This window comes from Protomyctophum bolini, assembly GCF_963924005.1.
Source record: "Protomyctophum bolini genome assembly, chromosome: 3".
NCBI classification, from domain to species: Eukaryota; Metazoa; Chordata; class Actinopteri; order Myctophiformes; family Myctophidae; genus Protomyctophum; species Protomyctophum bolini.
The window spans coordinates 6,334,174-6,355,545 of record NC_137864.1 but is presented as its reverse complement, the minus strand read 5'-3'; the positions used below and the strand labels follow the sequence as shown (position 1 = coordinate 6,355,545).

General features: G+C 40.8%; 3 protein-coding genes across 3 annotated transcripts; 1 reads left to right on the top strand and 2 right to left on the bottom strand.

Annotated features, from left to right (window-relative positions):
* Nucleotides 1-407: 407 nt before the first annotated feature.
* Nucleotides 408-7,028, bottom strand: LOC308312521 (arf-GAP with dual PH domain-containing protein 2-like). The gene is made up of 11 exons (XM_080759130.1): nucleotides 6,417-7,028; nucleotides 4,570-4,700; nucleotides 4,197-4,288; nucleotides 3,183-3,271; nucleotides 2,951-3,063; nucleotides 2,535-2,675; nucleotides 2,248-2,331; nucleotides 1,778-1,840; nucleotides 1,496-1,570; nucleotides 1,164-1,392; nucleotides 408-548 (listed from the first exon to the last, which is right to left on the bottom strand). The coding sequence occupies exons 1-11, from the start codon at nucleotides 6,502-6,504 to the stop codon at nucleotides 520-522; spliced, it is 1,134 nt and encodes a 377-aa protein (XP_080615256.1). The 5' UTR covers nucleotides 6,505-7,028; the 3' UTR covers nucleotides 408-519.
* Nucleotides 7,029-7,355: 327 nt separating this feature from the next.
* Nucleotides 7,356-10,629, top strand: tefm (transcription elongation factor, mitochondrial). Its single transcript, XM_080760214.1, has 5 exons — nucleotides 7,356-7,648; nucleotides 7,964-8,442; nucleotides 8,750-8,899; nucleotides 9,339-9,517; nucleotides 9,871-10,629. Exons 1-5 carry the CDS (start codon nucleotides 7,597-7,599, stop codon nucleotides 10,130-10,132), a joined length of 1,122 nt encoding a protein of 373 aa, XP_080616340.1. The 5' UTR covers nucleotides 7,356-7,596; the 3' UTR covers nucleotides 10,133-10,629.
* A 126-nt stretch (nucleotides 10,630-10,755) lies between these two features.
* On the bottom strand, nucleotides 10,756-20,719 carry atad5b (ATPase family AAA domain containing 5b). The gene is made up of 13 exons (XM_080760213.1): nucleotides 20,055-20,719; nucleotides 19,238-19,576; nucleotides 19,019-19,115; nucleotides 18,234-18,316; nucleotides 17,909-18,054; nucleotides 17,494-17,668; nucleotides 17,128-17,402; nucleotides 16,946-17,039; nucleotides 16,785-16,849; nucleotides 14,168-14,366; nucleotides 12,861-13,614; nucleotides 11,733-11,891; nucleotides 10,756-11,010 (listed from the first exon to the last, which is right to left on the bottom strand). The coding sequence occupies exons 1-13, from the start codon at nucleotides 20,614-20,616 to the stop codon at nucleotides 10,935-10,937; spliced, it is 3,024 nt and encodes a 1,007-aa protein (XP_080616339.1). The 5' UTR covers nucleotides 20,617-20,719; the 3' UTR covers nucleotides 10,756-10,934.
* Between the last annotated feature and the right edge of the window lie 653 nt (nucleotides 20,720-21,372).

Genomic DNA, 21,372 nt, shown 5'->3' with positions numbered 1-21,372 from the left:
CATCTGCTGGTTGTCTGGTGGCACAGCCAGCTCTTCTCCCCTTTCTTTGATCTCAGTTTCTTTCTACACTATATAAAGGAGAAAGCTACCAATACAACACTTAAAATAAAATGCCGCATTTTATAAGAAATTGGGTAAATTTTGAGTAGCCTATATACTAACAGAGTTATATTATTAAGAAAGTCACTGACTTTACCCTGTAAACAAATAATAAACAGTGTTTAAAAAACAAACAAAAAGCAAGATACAGTTATGTGAATGAAGCATGTTTGTGATCAAGCAACTTGGACCAAGCTGTCCCATTTGTCCTGTTATAGTGTCTACAACTCTACGGTGTAGAATGTGCAAAGAGTTATATTAGCAGTTGCAGTAATTCTGTCATTGGTGTTGATCTGGGCTGCCAGTGCACTCCCTTAGCTACTGCTTCCATTATGATGAAATGTTGTCTAATATTCCAACAAGGGTGCTTCACTCCTATATCCACATCCAGTCAGTGTCTTCTCTTGATGCTGATTGAAGTCATTTTAACCTCGGCCAATTGGCTTCAGCTGTTGAAATAAACAAAGAGGACAATATCAATTTCAACGCCCGCACGCACGCCTGCCTGCCTGCCTGCCTGCCCGCCCGCCCGGGGGCACTTGCCTGATAAAGTGATATATAATAATGATTGATAATACTAGATCACACCAAACCAGTATTTATAATGTGTTAGTTTAAGCACGTACTTTAACCCTGGTGACAAATAAACTAATGACGTTACGTTACAATACAGTCACCAAATAAAGTTTAAATGCGGTCAACAAATTGTATCGCTCCCAGCTCAACTCTCCTCCTCTGCCTCCAAACAGCCTTAAGGTGAGCTGGTAAGGACCTACATTTGTAAAGCTACAGAGACGCTCCCACCAATGATGAAGCGCCAATGCGGTGCCCACACCCATCACCAACCAAATGTGAAAAATAACCATAAACTCCTAGGCCTGGCATCACTATTTTTGGGCATGTCATTCATTATATATAGGTGAAGGTTTTTGAAAATGTTCAAGCTTTGTCAGAAAACTTCAAAACATTCAAAAAAATAACCAATTTAAAAGATCAAAAAACGCATCGCAACATGATGTGCTTGTGAGCTTGTCGTTTATTTATGAAATGCAAGTATATCTTACTTGCATAGTCCTGCATGGTCAGGGGTTGAGCGATGATCTGCTTGAAGGCCGCTATCCAGTCCTTCTGGTCCTGTTCCTGCTCGCACATGAACACAAACTGTCTGCCTGGTGTCTGCAACGTGATACCACACTGCCATCTGCTGCCCCGCATGGCTCTGGGCGATCCCTCGTTTACAGAGTAGCTGTGGCTCTCTGTGCCAATGAAAACAGCACCCAGCTCAGTAGCATCCTGTTGCCAAAACAAACAAAATAATGCATGATGTGTGTAAATGAACATAGGCAGATATGTGCATGCTTTTGCAAATTCAAAAAATACTGTGCACAATCATTACCAGTGGAGTTTTAAAGTAGAGAAGCTTTCTGTCCAAGCTTAGAGTGAACCACCTCTTTTTGAATGGCTCCCATTGCTGAAATTACAAACACACAATAATAAAAAAATAATAAAACCACACACACACACACACACACACACACACACACACACACACACACACACACACACACACACACACACACACACACACACACACACACACACACGCAAGCAAGCAAGCAAAGCTTTTGGATAGGTAAAGACAGTTGAAAAGTAATTCACAGCTAGAAGATCAACTTACCATTGGGCCAGTTTTCTCCATGTACCCTTCTTTCAGACTACTTGTAGTTAACTGAGGTATGAGCTGTAAAACATGAATCAGACCGGTCTGAAGTGAGTGGTGCAATAGTGAACCCTGTTGGTACTCTAAACATAGGGACTGTTCCTGGGAGTAAATAATCATAAGAGAAGTAGGTTTGAAATTGAATACAGTAAAGAAAACAATAATAATAAAGAAATAACTAATTTATTTAACCATATGAAACCTAGCTTCCCACTTGTGGAGAGAACATTCAGCCAGAATAACAGATCTACAAGGTCCCATGAGCTTGCAGATCAACTATTCTTTTGTTGAGACATTTTTGGTGTAGAGGGGAAAACAGGGAGGACCAAGTATAGAGCTTTGGAGGACCCCGTTCAACTAAGTTTAGGGATTAAAATGTGAAGTTTGGAAATAGTTGTACGCTTTATGAAAGTGTGAAAAGGTCTTACCTCACTATCTTGAGCATTTGGGTGTTTCTTCTTGAGGTAGACAAACCGGGTTGCCCTAATAGCATTAAACCAGGATACAATTACCTATAAGGTAATGGAAACGGGGAACTAAGTCAGGAAGTCAAGGGGCATTATTTTTTAAATGCATTTATTTTTAGATGAAAAAAGGTGTGTTGTCTGGTGAGGACAATTGAAATCAATGTATTTGAATTTTGTTATGACAATCATCTATTCTAAAGATGTCAAACGGAAACTACAAATATTGACATAATGGAAGTTTGTCTCACCTTCCCACTCTCATGGTAAACAAATAGATTCCTGGTACGTCCCTCTTGGACATATGTCATCTGTAGTCCATGAGCATGGCCTATCTTCTCAGGCTGAAAAACTGCATTCAGGTCTTTCAAGGAGATGACAGCTTTTGGAGACTGGAGAAGGATTATGTGTATATTATCGAATTAGTGATGAAAAAGATCACCACGACAAGAATTATGCATTTTCTTTCACCTGCCCGATGGAAGATATTCAGGGTTTACTTGCAAAATGAATAAAAAAGAGAAAATGTGAAACAAGTTGCTATAAATTAAAGCATTAAAATAAATATAATGTGATATGAAGAGAAACGTAGTTCTGTATGTCAGGGGGGCTAGTTATAATGTAGTAAACAGGCATATGGTAAAAAAAATAAAACATAAATACTCACATCTTTTTTAACGAAGTATCTAAGAGTGAAGTCTTTTTGGGAGAGCTGGAATGTTCTTTTCAGGAACTGTTTGTTGTCCTTGCCCTTTTTCCACAGAATGGACTCAAATGTGTCTGGATTGGATGAAATCAAAAGAGCATTATGAATCAAACAACGCTGTTTGGTATGCAGAATTATGAATTAATAATACTTTGAGGAATCTTTGAGGCATAATGTGTCTGTGTTTAATTACCTGAGCTGTGTGCTTGCTGAAGGGCGTTATTCTCTCCAGTGAATGCTCTTCTCTCATACTTTGCTCGAATCCATTGATCCTTCAGAACACTAAAGATAAAAAACAAAATGTCTCATGATGACTATAAGCCTCACGTGTTGCCAACACTTGGGGTGACAGGGCCTTTTACGTTTCGGCCCCCAAACTCTGGAATGAACTCCCCAACCACCTCAGAGCTGCCCCCTCTCTCCCCTCTTTCAAAACCTCACTCAAAACCCACCTCTTCAAAATAGCTTTCCCCAGTTGACGTCTCGTTTATCCTTTTTCTTTTTAACCCTGTATCTGTTATGTTTTATTTTGTCTTTTTTTCTCTTAATAAAGTCTGTTCTTAGTGTTCCCTGTAAAGCGCTTTGGGTATTCAGAAAAGCGCTATATAAATCTGAGCTATTATTATTATTATTATTAACAATCAACTATCAATAAAGACATAGAAGCCCCCAAAATATGTGAATATCTGTATAGTTGAATAAAACATATGCATGAAAAAATAAATATAACAACAATAAAACAACAATTCTTTATGCTACAGCGGGGGTGGGAAATTCTGGGCATCTACCACTTTTTGATCTAACAGGCAATCAATTTGATGTGGATAAAATGCTTCTCCCCAGGCAGGCAACACCAGCTTGAACTTGCAATTAGCCGCTTGAGTGATCATGTGCCCAACAATGTTTCCCACCTACATCTAGCCTAATCAGTGGTGTAGTGTCTTGAGAAGTGTGTACTTTGTAACATTTCAAGGTGGTCTGGTCAATATGTCTTACATGGAGGATTTTTTCCCTTTTTTTTATGGTAGGCATACGCCTCCACTATATACCACTGAGCTTACAGCCTCTAGTATTTGTTCCTCTTTTAAGCACAGCACAACCTGTCAATTCTCAAACTGAATGGACTATTTCGTTGATTCATGAGTTTTCAGTTCCGCAACAAAACGTTGAATGATAACAGTAGCTGCATATGATGACAGTCACTCACAGACAATCTTTTTGTTGTGGGCGGTACAAAAAAGCAGGGATCAACTTCTCATAAATTGCTTTGGCAGCACAATTTCCCCTGTTCCTCATGAACTATAACAAAAACAAAGACAACAACACAAACATGCCTTCATATCAAGTATTTTGTCAAAGATTAAATAAGAAAAAATAAAAGTATCCATTTAAATTCCACCATTGATATGTATATGTGCAGTGCATATGTGACTTTGTCAAAGATGAAATAAGAAAAATAAAAGTATCCATTTAAATTATTCCACCATTGATATGTATGTGCAGTGCATATGTGATCTTTGGGATCTGGAAACAGGGACTTGATGGAGCACAATCACTCAACAAGTGAATACAAACTATACCTCAACAAGGGAATCTTCCCAGAAATCCAGGCGTATAGACTTTACTTTGCTGACAGCTGGCAAATCTCGATGTGTCCCTGAACAGTGCAGACACACAAATATGCCGAGGGTGTAGGAGGACCAATCTGGCTCTGTGAAGAAAAAGACATGAAAATCTCGAATGTTAACCGAGTGTGTACAAATGGACCCAAAATGGTCCATTTGTACACCCTCAGACTTTCAGAGTTAAATTAACAGAGAGACACAGTGTAGGTGAGTTATCCCAATGAATGGGCAACAGCTATTTAACATAGAAATACATCACATTTTTGCTCTTTTCCAAGCTGCATTACATATTTTCTGGCCATGCAATGTGATAAGCACAGCACACAAAATAACTTCTGTTTGTATTATCAGTTTTATTCTGGACAGTAATATAGAGATGTTTACTGTAACTGTTTACAGTAAACATCTCTATATTACTTGCTGCCCTTCTGATGAACTGCAGTCCACCATGAAAAAAGGAACCTATTACAATCAGATCATAAACTGAACTGAAGTATTAGCATAGTAGCAGTCACTTCCTCTCATTTTTATTTCATGTTTATTTCAAAACATGACAGAGCTATAAACTATGAGTTTCGGAAACAAACAACACTGCATGTAGTGCTGCACAGTGGTGGAAATATACTGTAAGTGCATTTGCTCAAATACTGCAAGTACAATTTTGACTTGAGAATTATTGTTTTGAGCGGAAATGGCTATGTGTGCCCCTGTGTGTGTCTGTCCGTGCCTATGTCCGTCTGTTTAGAGTAGGACTTATTGACCCCTGCAGATGCCAGGCCATTCACACTAAGCACTCACCCATTGACCACTGCAGGGCGCACGCTAGCCCCTTTCGGAACCCTGAGTTAAGCTTTTCTGAAGTTCGGACCCAGGGTCCCTGAGTACTTATTCCACTCTCCATGGGAGGCAGATGTACATAGGCTTGAGTGTTGGTGAGATGTTTCAAAGATGTATAAAGCGGATATACGTAGGAGACAACGGAAACGTGGGAGAAACCTGTTGTCTCCTATAGCCGCTTTATGCATCTTTGAAACATCTCACCAACACTCAAGCGGAGCGCCGCACGCCGTGGACGGAGGGTATGTACATCTCCCATGGAGGGTGGAATAAGTACTCAGGGACCCTGGGGTAAGCGATGTCCGAAATTCAGAAAAGCTTAACCGAGGGTTCCGAAACACACACACACACACACACACACACACACACACACACACACACACGACAGACCTATAATCTTTTATTATATTCCAAAACCACTTCAGATCTATATACTGCAGTGCAGTCTGAAAATTGCTTTGCGACACGTTGTGAGGTTGTAGATCTGCTATTTTCAATGTATTGTTATACATTTTATAAATATGAAAACTTGTGAAATGGGACCGTCTACATAATGGACATTATGCATTGGTACTTCTGATGCCAATATTTTGTACTCTTACGTAAGTAAATGTGGAATACTGGACTTGTATTGCTGTAACATGATACTTTTACTTATTACAAAATGTGAGTACTTCTTCCATCACTGTCTGCGTGTAGTGCAGAATATTTGTTATGTATGTCAAATATGTCAAAGAATGTGTTTCAGTTTACACTATCAGAACAAAATAAACAACAGGCTATACATGTCTTCCCAAATATCACTTTTTTTGTCAGCAGTGTTTGAAACAAACATTGAATTCAGACAACACTGTTTCACCTGTTATTTATCAAATAAAATAAAGCATAAATACATTTTAATCAAACTTAAATTTCACTGTAATTGATCCTTCAGTTCCTTTAGCTATTATTGTCTGCCAACTCACCAGGGGCTCCACAGTCAGCACAGAAGTTGTTGCCTGGCTGCTTGACCAATTCAAGCAGAACCTTCTTATTTCGCTCCAGGCTTGCCATAGGTGAAAATAGATTGTTTTTGTCATGGAACACTTGTTAAGTTAAGTTAAGTTAACAACCAAAGAGCAAATAATATATAGATATTATGTAAATAATTATTCTATCCATTAGACAGTGTGGTTCTACTCAGCTGTGCTCGCCCTTGTTGGAGTGCCTCCCAACATTTCCTCTTCGTCTCTTAGCACTATGGATTTATTGTTCTGCACACACAAACACTGGACTCCAGAAATAACAGAAAGGAAGTGAAACAAGGCACCACCACCATGGGTGATAGAATTCTATGTCGGTAACAGAACAATTGTGAGTGTGAGATAATTGGTGACTAATAGCTTGCATATTTCCTGTTAACTTGCCCTATTCAATTCCTTAAATAGCTGTTACAATTAAGCTCACAATGCTTTTTGTAGTGCTTGATTGAAATAATTATTAATAACAGTATGCAGGATGGGTACATTTCAAGCACTACTCAATACAAAAACTGTTAACTGTGGACGTACACGACACCATAAAGCATATTACACTTGTTTACATATAGGGTCCACCATTTTCAATTAATCATAACATTTAGACATACACAAATATGCACATCTCTATAATAAAAAACAGGAAATCATCATAAAAGGAGGTAAAAAGGGAAAAGATATACTGAGGGGAAAGGGGTAAGAACTGAAATGCCCAAAATAGGAACATATGGGGTTGACGTCACGTAACAAAGCCCTGGCCTAAACCCGTCCCTAACCCAAACAAAATACGTTTTAGCTTTAACACCATCAGTCCAAAAACTGTCCATCACACATTCTAATGTCGTGCTTTCAAATACATTTCTACTAGCGTTTTCATATACATTATTTAAATCTTTTGGATTTGGATCAAAATAAGTTTGACACGCCTTACCTCTTGAGGGAAAGAAAATGAAGCCATTCTCCTGCGGAACAAAAACGTTCGGAACCATCTAACACCAGCACGCTTACAATATCGGACAGTCAAGAGTGTCGCACAGCAAAACAACCAAGTAGCCAAAGGGCAAAATTGTTCAACCTGCATGTTTTATAATGTTGTTTATTATAATGTATTAATACGTAGCAGTTTTGGATGCTGAGAATGTGGGTTGCAAGGAGATTTCTGTCATCGGTCGTTCACAGAGGTAAGTTGTGTAGTTCTAAGTAAGTAAGTTCTACAGGTTACTCGAGCTAGCAGCTAATCGTTAGCCATGCAACTCCACAGTTTGTATGGGAAATGCGTTGGATTTGCGTGTTCTGTGCATTCAATCATTTATTTCATTCTGAAATGATGTTATAGGTACCCCCGTAAGATTAGATAGAACTTTGAGTTAGGTGGAGCTTTGGGTCCCAGCACAATTGTGTGCCTGCAGCTTGACTGACCAGCTCAAATGAAATCATATTCCATTTCCTATGAGAAGTTACAATATTCTCGGATCTTGTGTACCATTCTCTTGTAGGACGACAATCTGCAGGTCAGTTTGGTTTATTCCAACGCCCTCCAAGCTGCTTCCCTGAGCTACGATATCTTCAGTGTACGTGTTGCTGGAGGAGTCGGATTCCCATCGCTGGGTTCGAGACCCTGAACCCCATCATCTCATCCTCTGGCGACTGCAAGGATGACTTGAGATCCTTGGACTCTTGTTACACTACAGATCAACGGTCTGTCATCCTTAACCTCCTCAACAACGCTACTGTGTCAGAACTTATACTTGTCAAGCTCCTACGTGGCCGCAAGTCGGTCAACATTGTGGATCATAGGACCAAAAACGGACCTTTTAAAACTCTGGAAAGTGTGACAAGTGTTCCCCTACTGAAACACAAAAGTGCCATCATAGTCTTCAATTCCATTCTCAATCCTCCGCCAAAGAAAGAGAGAAAAGTTAAAATGAACTTGGCCAAGTTTATCAGGCCAGAAGTTGACAGGTCTTGGCTGGAGGTGAGTTTCTGATTTAGCTTTTTTTGATTGATTGAAATATGTACAGTGTACAGAATTACAGTACATTTCAAGCACAGACTCAATACAAAGACTGTTGACGGCCCAATTAAGCATTACACTTGTTTACAACAGGGTCCACATTGTTCAATTCATCAGCTTGCATTGACCATTGTCACTTACTCACTTTTATTGAATGTACTACCTTTACTTCCACTTAAACCCTATATACTTCACATACACACCAAATCTAGCCCATCTACAATAAGCTAGGACATAAGGGTTCAACAACTGTGATTTGTTGTTTCAGGAAGCCAGCTCCATTGTGTCATTAATATGTGGAACGAACAGCATTGCTTGGGCACATGTGGGCCGCGGGATGACGGTGTTGGACTGGCAGCAACTGGATTGTCCCAATTTCCTGAAGGGGACCTACGATGCCTCATCATACTTGAATGATGTAAGTATTTAGATTTCAAGTTGATCATTCCAATTATCACACACAACCCATAATCACTAATTTTCCTTCACAGTACCCATTTTGCACGCAGCACACTTATTAAAATGACAAAAAGAACAGCCTATGTCCTGTGGTGAGGTTACAGAGCAAAAATAGCAGCTCTCAAAATGTTGTGATGCAACATTGTCACGCGTGAGCTCTTAGATTATTTTCGTCTTATGACAATGTCAGGCTTAAAGCCAAGCGCAGATTTATTTATTTTAGCTAAATAGAGCCCACCTGCTTGTTCAGAGGATAAATTGAATATTTATTTTGTTATCAAATGTTTTTTATTGATAAATTGAATATTGACAGGTCAAAATGAATCATCAGGTCAGATTCTGTGTCTAGGTGAGACAACTTGGTTAGTTATGATTTGTAATGCATTTTCCACCTACAGATCTCATATGTGGTGTCACTCCTCCCCTCTGCTGATTTCTACATTGTGGAGAAGAACGTCATCACTTTACAAAACACAACACTGTTCCCTGTCCTGGCTCACATGCGGACTGTCGAGGCTATGCTGTTTGCCCTGTTAGAGCCCCGATACTCTGCGGCGGATGGCAACAGCCCTCACAGGTGAAAAAGATGACAAAGGGTTACAACTATTGATTATTTGTATTTTCTTATATAGTAATTATTTTATACAATGACAATCGAATTGATTAACCCATTTTGGGGCGGGAACCCCCTTTTGGTGTTGGCACCATGTTATGCTTTAGCTATTTAAAAATAGCAGATCTACAAGCTCATACGAGCTTGTAGGTCTATTTTTGAAAAATCGAAGGACTGACATAGAAACAGCTTTTTCAGAAAACTGTCGGGATGTAGAAAAGAAGACATTTTTAGAATCTGATCTCAGGTCAGAATAAGTTAACACTGTCATGCAAAAATAACAATTCATCCCATTCCCCCCCCTCCCCCTCCACCAGGGTTCTGAACATGAAGCGTGGGATAGTGGGCCGTCACTTCGGACTGATGCTCGGCGAATCACGGACCAGCGGAGCGGAGTTGGTGCGTCAGATGATGACGGAGTCTGTGACACAGAAGCTGCCTCGGTTAAACTTCCCCCATGAGCTCCTGATCAAGTACAGGGACGCTTTCCAGATGCGAACGGGACGAGGGGATGAACTGTGCGATGCCCTCCTACAAGGAGTGGCCTTTTACGAACTGCTGAGTGAATCTTCCAAATAGGTTTGACATTAATTTATATGCTTTGGGAACTGTTAAGTCACCCAGACAAACATGGATGAATTTTGACTCCTGTGTGAGCCTTCCAATTGATTAAAATACTGTCCGTTACCAATCTGTCCAGGTATAAATGTTACTGTACGATTGAAAAAGGAGTGCTCGTTTTCCTTTCGTGATCACCTCGGGGAGGGGGGTGGGGGATTCATTTGCGATTCTGTCCCTATCAGTACAAAACTCGGACAGCGCTGAGTGAAGATGACTTTGCAACGCTCAAACTCACTCAGCAGTGCCTCCGTCGAAAAATCCAACTGGTTTTCTAATCATACTGTGACAAATACATTATGTAACAATGTTTTGATGGTGGTTGCTACTGGTAGATCATCCTAAATATCTGATCATAAAATATTACTGTGACATTTCTGCTGTCATACAGGGATGGTATTTGGACCTTGCTTTTGTCGCTATTCTTTCTAAGTAAACATCTGTGAATTCTGCAGCAGCTCAATCTTAGAGGAACAAGAACGATGATTAAATTAATGAACTGGCTTCCAGCAACCCATCTTTGTATCAAAGTCAAGCTATATGTAACTTTTTCATACCTGGCTCTAGTCCCGAAATACCTCCAACAAAATAATGGATTTTTATTTACTCATATACTGTACATATTTCAAATGTTTTTCCAAATACAGAACTGAAGTTTCCATTAAAAAAAATCTAAATCTAGTTCATCTCTATTCACAGTACTAAAGCACAGTTAAAAAACTCAATATATAGTGTGGTTGATGAGGACCAGGTATTGGCTTGTCTATGGGAATTCTTCAGAAAGGAGTTGAATAGTTGACTTGGAGAGGCCTAGTCCAATGTCGCTGAGGTAGTACAACCTGGGACAAAATGGATACATAAGGTTGACAATTATTTTCTCATACGACGGTGTGGCATGCTTGCAAAGTCATCTTGCCATCTTGAGGCATTTTCCGATACAAAAGATACTCTGGTTATCATTAGGCTGACAATTTGTAAAAAATGTAAAGAATCTGCAACTTATTTCCTAATGATATCTTAAAGGTTCATATCATATCTCCTAGTTTGAGTCCTATGGTTCCATTGAGAGGATATAAAAATCGTACAAAACTTCCCAATGCTCGAGAGCTCATAATCACATACATAATAAATGTCTACTCTGCCAGATAAGGTTTTTTTCTTTCAGAGCTTTTGAAGGCAAGCTTTCATGACAGAACGAATGGGGGACGTTTTTCAGATTTTTCACAGCATCCTCACAATAGAACCATAGGATTTAGATTAAAAATATGCAAATTTGACCTTCAATATAAGACACTCCGCTTTGGGATTTTAACCCATTTTAGGTGGGAACCCCTAAAATGGCTATATTTTTTTTAAATCGTCTTCGATTGCGACTGACGTAGAAGACATTTTTAGAATCTGATCTCGGGTCAGAATGGAAAACTGTCAGGATGTAGAAGAACATTTTTAGAATCTTGATCTCGGGTCAGAATGGAAAACTGTCGGGATGTAGAAGACATTTTTAGAATCTGATCTCGGGTCAGAATGGGTTAATTCGATGACATTTTATATTGTGACTCACCTGGCCGGCGGCTGCCCCTGCTGCTCTGCCCTGTCCGAGCGGCAGACGGAGCGGAGCATAGGCATGTATTCAACAGTGACGGCCCGTCTGTTTCCCAGGACGCTGAAGAACCGACTGCGTAGAACTTTCTTGCTCAGCTCATACCTCTTCTGGGCGGCACTAGTGGACAGACATGTGGTCATAGTAAAGTAAGTAAGTAAGTACATTTTATTTATAGATCACCTTTCGAAACAATGTCACAAAGTGCTGTACAACAAGGTAAAACATGGGCATGAAACAAACAATAGAATACAACAATAGAAAATACGTTTTTAACAATTTCTTAAAACCGTCGACAGACTCTGCATTCTTCAGCTCAAGGGGCAGGGCATTCCACAAAGTGGAGGCAACCACTTCAAATGCACGGTCACCCTCATGTTGCATTATGCCGCCAATTATAGCACACACTCATTTTAGATATGCACACAAAATGTGAACCTCTTTCAGGCTTACATTGACCACACACCTCTTCCTACATGAATCTAAAACCAACTTCCAGGTTTTACAATGAGCAAGCCAATACTATTAGGCTAGAGGTCATTTTTGTATACAGAGCAGAAACAAATGAGGTTTTAAAGGTTATTTTCTTTGGTTAAAATAAGTGTTTAAAAGCTCTATCGTGATAGTACTCATTTGATATAGTGTTTGTTCAGTAACAGGAGTCTCCATGTCTCTCCAGTGTTTTATTAAACAAAATCCATTTTCAGAAACTGAAACTGGGATACCTATTTTATCCAATCAGGATAGAGAACGCAGTCTGTATACAGATAGCCTCGGAAACACAGACGTTTTTATTTCCAGGGAGAGAAAATACAGATTAAACAAAAATAATTGTAAGTGATGGAACTGGAACAGTAAGCTCTTCAACTGCTACTCTCTCCTAATTGGCTGAAAATGTGTCACCTACATACAGGGAAACCACTGTTACTGAACAAACTATGATTACTATCAGAATATAGTGATTTAACCTTTTAACAAAAATACCTACCTTTATGGCTCTTGATCATATAACTGAATCAAATGATCTCAAACTGAATTGGGCCCACATACACAGTAGACTGAGTTATGATCGAGTATACACACACTCACCTTGGGTCACAGAAAAGGGTTGAACTAAAGTTGAAACGTTGTCTGTGGAATGAGACGGGAACGGTGAACCTCTCCACCAGCCTCTGCCACTCTCTGTCCCCCAGTCCCTGTCTGTGTCCCTGGACTTTAGTCCAGACCTCGGACACCTTTCTCCAACATGTCCGAAATGCCAAGCCCTCGACAGAAGCTTGAATCTCCGATATTCTCTCTCCTCGCTCACAACTGTCCCCGTTTCTCATCTCGTCCAACAACCCATCTCTGATCTCCGCCCCAGTCCAGACAAACTCTGCTGACCTGCATGGGCCAGATACATGCGATTCTTCAGTCGGCACTGTGGAATCCAGGTATGACATGTGATCAATGAAATCAATTAAGGCATCCAAACAATGGGTTGCCAGTTTAGTCACGCTGTCTTCAGCCTTTGGCTTGTCATTTGAACACGTAGCTCTATATTGTGTCACCGAGGTCATGTGTGTTTTGGCCGCAACACCAGAAGATGAACGATCATCAAACACTGTTGGCATACCTTTCCTTCTGCCAAGCCTGGAAAAGTTCCTGACTGAATTCACAGATGTGGCTCCTGTAAGATCAATTACCTCAACCGACTGTTGCTTCTGAGGCTGCCTGGCAGGGGCCGTTTGATCACTCTGCAACCCAGAACAAGTCACATCATCTGCACAGGTGGAGGATCCCAGGGGCAGAAGCAAGTCCATGTTGGAGTAAAGCAGTGGCACACCTCTCCTCCAGCTTTCAGCTAGAATGTTCAGAAGTTTGTTCAGATCAAGATTGGTCTGTAGAACAGAAGATAGAATAGAACACATATCAATAAGATAATCGTTATGACAATACTGAGGACACAGGTTCAAATCCGACCCATCTCGTCTTGAATGCCTCTTCTTTCTGCCCTTGGTTTTCTCTCTCTAGTCTCAAGTTGACTAACTCACAAGAGGGCGCTCTTTTTCCTTTGTTTTGCCAATGGGTTCCCAGATTGCTCTCTCTACAGTGAGTACACTGACCTATTTGAAATGCAGCATAGAAATGTCTAAATAAAAAAATAAAAAAGACCACACTTGCCTTCAAAAGGGCCAGTAAGCTCAGACGGGTCTCTGTCTGAAACCCCAGCATGCTGGGAGTGCACCCCACATCACAGGGAGGAAGATGGGGATTGTCTGAAATGTCTTCCACTTCACTTATATTATTGGATACTAGAATGGAGTCATATTTTTTTAAATAATTTATAAAATGGCATTCACATTCAATTCATTCACTTTCATATTTAGATGTTTAAGCAACACGGAGCAACATACACAGTGTCCTGGTGGGGTCCTTCTGCAGATATTCCCTCCGAGGTGCCAGTTGCCCACCACTATGCACCCAGAACTGTAGTTGGAGGAGGCAAGATCGGATGTCCCCCCTGCAGAGTCTCAAGAGATTGGTGACGTCGCCCAACTCTGTCCTCACGCTCTCAGCCAAACACACCAGCCGCAAATAACTGCAAACATTCACCTGAAAATTGAACATCTTTGTGAAGAAATGAACATCACGTCTGTCAGACATGCACAGAGCAAGTTCAGCCAGGAAACTTTAATTGGGCCTCCTCAGCATCACGTGCACACGATTCACTTTCATCCAATCACACACTCATCCCATTTTCATGGGCTATTTAAACTGGAAGTTTGCACCCCTCAATCTGCTTGCTTACTTGCTGCTGTACACGGATACTGCGCTGCTGCCTGCTTAAACTTTTGCTGCTTACCCTCCTCCACCCCCAGCTACCACCTGTCGTTTTGGATCTGCTGCTGGGTACGGGGGATTCAGAGTCCCCATTATGGTTGGGACTGATGCGCTTGATCTCAGTACCTAAACGCAGATCCAATTCATCGCCAAACCATAATAAATATATTGCTCATTTGCTCTTAATATATTTTTTATCCCACGATTTTGTAACCCATTTTTTCACCCCTGTGTCAATCATCTAATGTGATCCTGGGCTCTACACACCCTCCACCTATATGGGGGACAAGGGGAGAGCAACGGACTTGAACTCATGCTTCCTTCATGCCTGAGTGTCCAAGTTGCTCCTTTACACCTGACGGGGGAGTTTCCCTGGTTGGACGCAGCGCGTGGAAGGAACACGTTATTCCAACCAGTTCCTTTCCCCTCCATCAGGCTGGCCAGGGGGAGGCAGTTTAGTGACCAGGATTTATATTGCTCATTTGTATTCAATAAATATTCCATCCATTCTCGAGTTGTCCTGACTGAACTATAACAGTTGTATGATGTTGCAATCTAATTACTTGCGCAAGCAGAGCGCGCAAGTAATCATTTCGCTTGGTCTCTTCAAAGTGAAGCCAAGTTTTTTTCAACCGTAAGTCTGTGCCTGGTTTGCTGGGACCAGTTACAACATTACGTCATCGCTGAGAACTGGGACCAGTTACATACTGGTCCCAGTTCTCAGCGATGACGTAAAGTACTCGAAAGTACTTGCGCGCTCTGCTTGCGCACTAGTAGGCCATTTATGGCCTACTAGTGTGCAACAAGCAAGTATGCACTCGGCAGAGTGCAGTTCTAGTTACTTGCGCAAGCAGAGCGCGCAAGTAATCGTTTCGCTGTTACAACATTACGTCATCGTTGTGAACTGGGACCAGAGTACATGGTGTGTATATGACGTAATGTTGTAACTTGTAACTTGTAACTAGTCCCAGCAAACCAGGCACAGACTGTATGTAGTTGTTCTAGTTACAACTACATACAGAGTATGTAGTTGTAATTTGATTAGCAGTATACTGTGGTTACTTGGTTCCAAAAAGTGAAGACAAGTTTTCTTCAACGGTAAATCTGTGCCTGGTTTGCTGGGACTAGTTACAACATTACGTCATCCTTGAGAGAGTACATGGTGTGTATATGACGTAATGTTACAAGTTACAAGTTACAACATATACACACCATGTACTCTCTCAAGGATGACGTAATGTTGTAACTAGTCCCAGCAAACCAGGCACAGATTTACCGTTGAAGAAAACTTGTCTTCACTTTTTGGAACCAAGTAACCACAGTATACTGCTAATCAAATTACAACTACATACTCTGTATGTAGTTGTAACTAGAACAACTACATACAGTCTGTGCCTGGTTTGCTGGGACTAGTTACAAGTTACAAGTTACAACATTACGTCATATACACACCATGTACTCTGGTCCCAGTTCACAACGATGACGTAATGTTGTAACTGGTCCCAGCAAACCAGGCACAAACCTACGGTTGAAAAAAACTTGGCTTCACTTTTTGGAACCAAGTAACCACAGTATACTGCTAATCAAATTACAACTACATACTCTGTATGTAGTTGTAATGTGATTTGTAATTTGTAAATCTGTGCCTGGTCTGCTGGGACCAGACTACACAGATGACCATATCTCTTACGTCATCACTGAGAGCTAGTCATACATATACACACCATGTACTCTGGTCCCAGTTCTCAACGATGACGTAATGTTGTAACTGGTCCCAGCAAACCAGGCACAGACTTACGGTTGAAAAAAACTTGGCTTCACTTTTTGGAACCAAGTAACCACAGTATACTGCTAATCAAATTACAACTACATACTCTTGTAATGTGATTTGTAATTTGTAAATCTACTTTTTTTTTCATCACATATCAATGATTCATTTTTCTGTAAAAAAGTAGTTAGGTAGCAAATAGTTACACGTAATGATTATACATTTCAAACGTTCCTTCACAGAGATACTGAGATGTGATACTTTCCAGCGGTCGAAAGTACTTGCGCGCTCTGCTTGCGCACTAGTAGGCCATTTATGGCCTACTAGTGTGCAACAAGCAAGTATGCACTCGGCAGAGTGCAGTTCTAGTTATGTTCTGCATTTAGACAATTTAAAGGATGCAAAGGTGAAGGGTTACTTACCAAAGAAGGTGTCTTAAAAATGGTTACTTCAAAATGTCCATCAAACCTCTCTCTGAATAAGGGGTCTAAGGAAGAGATTATCTTTCATTAGACCTTGTCTGATGATGATTACATTATACCGTAATTACATTATAATCCATTTGAATCTCTTTTTTTTTTACCACTGGTAGTAAGAATGACCGGTCTCTTGGTGTTCCTCATGAACGTCTTGACGGCTGTAAGGAATCCTATATCATCATCAAATATCACATCAACCTACAGGGACAGTGACAGCTACAGTAAATAAAGGAGTTTATGCACAAGCACAACCAGATATGCAGTTTAATGATGCCAAATGGTTTACCTCCTCAAACAGAATAAGTGATGTGGCCATCTTTTTCCTCTCCATCACCGTTGAGCAATTTCTCAACTCACTACCAGGTACTGATGAAATATCAATGGCTGTCTTCTCAGACAGGACACTGGAATGCAACTGGTCTGCTTTAGCCTTCATCTTGAAGAAGTTGGCCAAAATAATTGAAGCTGGGCTAGGTTTTCTTTTACTACGAGATTTTTCACTTTTCTGTCCCCTTCTTTTTGAGGTGGAGATAACATGTTTGGCAGACAGCATATTATTTCCTGTTAAAGAAAATAACACTCCATTATTATATATTTTACATGACTCGAGACCGTCATGTCACAGGTTTAAACACCATCAGTATCGTCTTACCCGTTAAGGTATCATGTTTAGTTGTGGAAACGTTGGTGGTGTTGTAGATGTTGAGGTAAGCTGGTTTGAGGGCGTCTTTCCCAGAGGTTTCCACCAGGTGTGACTGGACAGCCTCCTTCAACTGGGAAAGAACATTGTGGCCACTTCGTTGGGAGGAGCTATTCACCTCAAACACCTGTAGGAAAGACCAAGCTAATTAACCCATGTAGACCTGAGGCAGATTCTAAAAACGCCTTCTAAAACCACACGTAAGACGCCCTGAGGACGAGAAGCAGCCTGTCGCATGCACACACATATATATATATATATATATATATATATATACACACACACACATATATACAGGAAGCAAACCCTGCTTCTGTGTGGTGAGCGAGTATTTTACATCGTTTTATGTTTTGTTTAAACCACCAACCTTAAAGCCCAGCTCCTGAGCACAGGCGTACACAGAGGATGTTTTTCCAACGCCTGGAGGTCCTGTGATCAGCATCGCAGTACATAACTGCTCCCGTTTCTCCTCCAATCCAGCTTCACCCTGGAAGTCACCACAGTCCCATGACTCTGCCCCAGGAAAGATAATTATTGTGTCATATTCATTCCTGGAAATGCTCAACATTCCAAAGAAATCCTACAGTACGAGACATTTTGTCAATAAGATCCAACATGGACCCTGTCACTGTCACAGTTAGAGGGATATGAATATGCTATATTATATAGACAATTATATAAATAATCCTCACCATTACTGCTTTCGTCACGTTTCATTACCAGCTCATTTTTACTTTCATCACAATCAGCTCTCAGTTTCCATTTCTTTAACCAACTGCATTGCAAAGACAAAATGAGAAACTACGTTTAGTAACTTCCGAATACGAGTACGGTAATCTATTTCTAGTACCGCAATGCTCCGATCAATTGGCCACCGATCGGCCTCCAAATGACTCGATCGGTGACGTGCTATTAACCCCATCTGCGGAAACCGATCTTTATTTATACCATTTAACCCATTCTGACCTGAGATCAGATTCATACGAGGTTTCCACTGGACACACACTGGTCTGATTAACCCATTCTGACCTGAGATCAGATTCTAAAAATGTCAGTCGTTCTTCGATTTTTCAAAAATAACAGACCTACAAGCTTGTAGCGCGCCACTTGGTGGCGCGCTATGAGCTTGTAGATCTGCTATTTTTCAATAGCTAAAGCATAACATGACGCTAACACCAAAATGGGTTCCCGTTCAGAATGGGTTAAGTTGTATAAAAGTCAGATATATAGTATAATGTAATTTTGCATCTCTGTGACAGGCCTAAACATTCCCCCCTTCCTCCCCACACACGCAGGAACAGTTTTGATGTGGGTTTATTTATAATTTGGGAAATATTCAAATTTCCCCCTTTAGGCACAAGATCGGTATTTCATGAGGAAAAACAATCTGTGATCAGCATCGGTCCCAAAAAAACCCTGATCGGAGCATCCCTAATTTCTAGTGCAATATAATTATAACTTTATGTGAATATATCACCTGTGGAGCTTATTTACAGAGGAGGCGTTTTCAATGACTTCATTTGAATGCCGAGGGCTGTACCTCCCTGTCCAAAGCATATCTGCTATGATGGAGTCTAGACGGACGAGCAAAAGAAAGAAAGATGAGGGTTTGACTCCGTTACTAGAGAAGAGTCAAGACATACTGTAATACAACTTCTAAAACAAAATCAGTCAATGTCCATGTAAGAATCCTCACGTCTTTGGAGACTGGCGCCGGCTTCAAACACCACGCTTGCCGTTTCCGTTTGACTTGTCAGGTTAGGTTTTGGCTCATACTTGACACCCTGGCATCTTCGCTCATGCTGCTTCAATCTATAAGTACGACTGAGCCTGCCTCTTCTGGGCTGAACACCACCGGGGTCATTGTACTCTGGTGGTGACGGACGATGATGACCTGTTGCACTGCCTTCCTTTGAAACAATGCTGGAACGCCGACGTTTGATCAGTGTGTTGTCTGAGGCATCGCTTTCATAAGGTTGTTTCCTCTTCGCTCCCACGTGGTCACATGGGACCTGGCTGGATGTTGGGACTGTCTCTGTGGCAACAGAATAATTAATAATCGATTTGGATCACACAGACAGATTTGAAGGGCACTGGTTCTCAAAGCGGGGTCAGGGGACCCCCAGGCCTGGGGTGGGGTTTCAGGGGGTCCCCACCCCCCCCGGCTAAATGATATGATACTGCACTATGAACTGAACCTTTTTTTAATGCTGCTGCTTTTTAATTTGGGTAAGTGCAATTACTTTATTGCACTGTATTGCAATGTATAGCATTTAGGTGTATTTTATTTATTCTGCCATGACCAGGATCTTGGTAACACGAAACTCCTTGAACCTTGAGTTGAGAACCAAATGTGATAGTTGGAAACCAAATGGACACCTCAATGTCAGTGTGATAATGATAATGTAATATACTGTATGTTTGATCCAGAATGGCAAAATGTACAGGTATGTAGACAAAATCTGGATGCATTTAGACAGATTTTGTCTAAATACATCGATACTCAGGCTCACCTTGGGATATATCTCGTAGGCTGTTTCTATGTTTCGTCTTCAGAGCAAGAAAGACCCTTCTCAGTGGAAAGGATGGGTTATCTTGTGTCATTTCTTCCAGACAGCTATTCTGAGCAGACGCGGACAGCTCGCATCGCCCTTTTCTCTCCATCATCAGGCTGGATGATGATGTTGGTTGTTCTTCTTTCACCTCATGGTGTCTAGTCTGAGCAGTGGTACCCGATGATCTGTGCAGCAGTGGCCCCCTATCCAAGGGGTGCTCCAGTCTGCCTTTACCTGTCTGTTTAACACTGGTGTTTTGCTGCGTTGTTGTCCTTAAGAAGATTGGCGCAAGTTTGATGTTTGGCATACAGTTCTTCCCATACTGTGGATGATGTTCTCCAGTAATGACACCATTTGTGCTGCTAGTACACTTGGTGTATTCAGACAGGAGAGTTGAACCTGAAGTTCCTGAACCCTTCTCGCAGGCTTCAGTTTCAGCATGGACATGACGCTCGTTGAATAAGTCAGTTGCATTCTTACATGTTTTTCTCCGTTTGAGTTTGTTCCGAGTTTGAAACATGACGTTAAGTTTCACACTTGCCTGTCCTGCAGGGAGTTCATTGCACAGTTTACTGATACTGAAACTGAACTACAACTAGCTTTACTCACGATTGTTTTGCTGTTTAGTGTTTTTATTGGTGGAAATAGTCATTCTTGTTCTTACAGTTTTATGACGGGTTGCAACCATTGCTTGAATCTACCGCCACCTACTGTACCAGAGTATAACGTCGCTGGAATAGTGGAATAGGTCTCATTGGATTGGACAATGATGTGTTATTGTGTTAACAAAAAAAAATAAAAAATAAAAACATTTTATAAAACTGAAAAATTGCAGCCCAGTGCTTGTGGGTCAGTAATTATACACTTTTGTATAAATGTAACTTGTCATTGTAATTGTCAGTTGTAACTTAAGTTCTGACAATTAGGGTTGACTCTGCAATCATTGTAATTGTAAAATGTGTAGTATTGTGTGTGCTACTGTCTGTTATTGATATATTTTAAACATATCCAGACATGTCTCTAGGCATCCATCTCAAGTCCAAATAGACCAAGATGGGATTCAAGTCATTTCGTTCATGCAATGAAGTCACCAAAATTGTGAATCCAGTGTCACGTCCACTTAGGGTGAAGACTCTTTGTACAATGTATTGTCTTACATTACAGACTTACATAATTTTTGGCAGTGAACATTGTAATGTAGCCTACTTCTTTCAACATCAATGTTATAACCAAGTAGCCAATGACCAATTTGTTAAGGTTCACAAAACTTCACACA

Coding starts and splice junctions, on each gene's coding strand:
- LOC308312521 (XM_080759130.1), bottom strand. CDS start 6,504: ATGGCAAGCCTGGAGCGAAATAAGAAGGTTCTGCTTGAATTGGTCAAG. Junction 2,676..2,950: donor GATACTTCGTTAAAAAAGAT/GTGAGTATTTAT, acceptor ATCCTTCTCCAG/TCTCCAAAAGCTGTCATCTC. Junction 549..1,163: donor GACCATGCAGGACTATGCAA/GTAAGATATACT, acceptor TTATTTCAACAG/CTGAAGCCAATTGGCCGAGG.
- tefm (XM_080760214.1), top strand. CDS start 7,597: ATGCTGAGAATGTGGGTTGCAAGGAGATTTCTGTCATCGGTCGTTCAC. Junction 8,443..8,749: donor TTGACAGGTCTTGGCTGGAG/GTGAGTTTCTGA, acceptor TTGTTGTTTCAG/GAAGCCAGCTCCATTGTGTC. Junction 9,518..9,870: donor GATGGCAACAGCCCTCACAG/GTGAAAAAGATG, acceptor CCCCTCCACCAG/GGTTCTGAACATGAAGCGTG.
- atad5b (XM_080760213.1), bottom strand. CDS start 20,616: ATGTTTCAAACTCGGAACAAACTCAAACGGAGAAAAACATGTAAGAAT. Junction 19,116..19,237: donor CGGCGCCAGTCTCCAAAGAC/GTGAGGATTCTT, acceptor TCGTCCGTCTAG/ACTCCATCATAGCAGATATG. Junction 13,615..14,167: donor GGACCCCACCAGGACACTGT/GTATGTTGCTCC, acceptor TGAACATTCTAG/CTGAAAGCTGGAGGAGAGGT.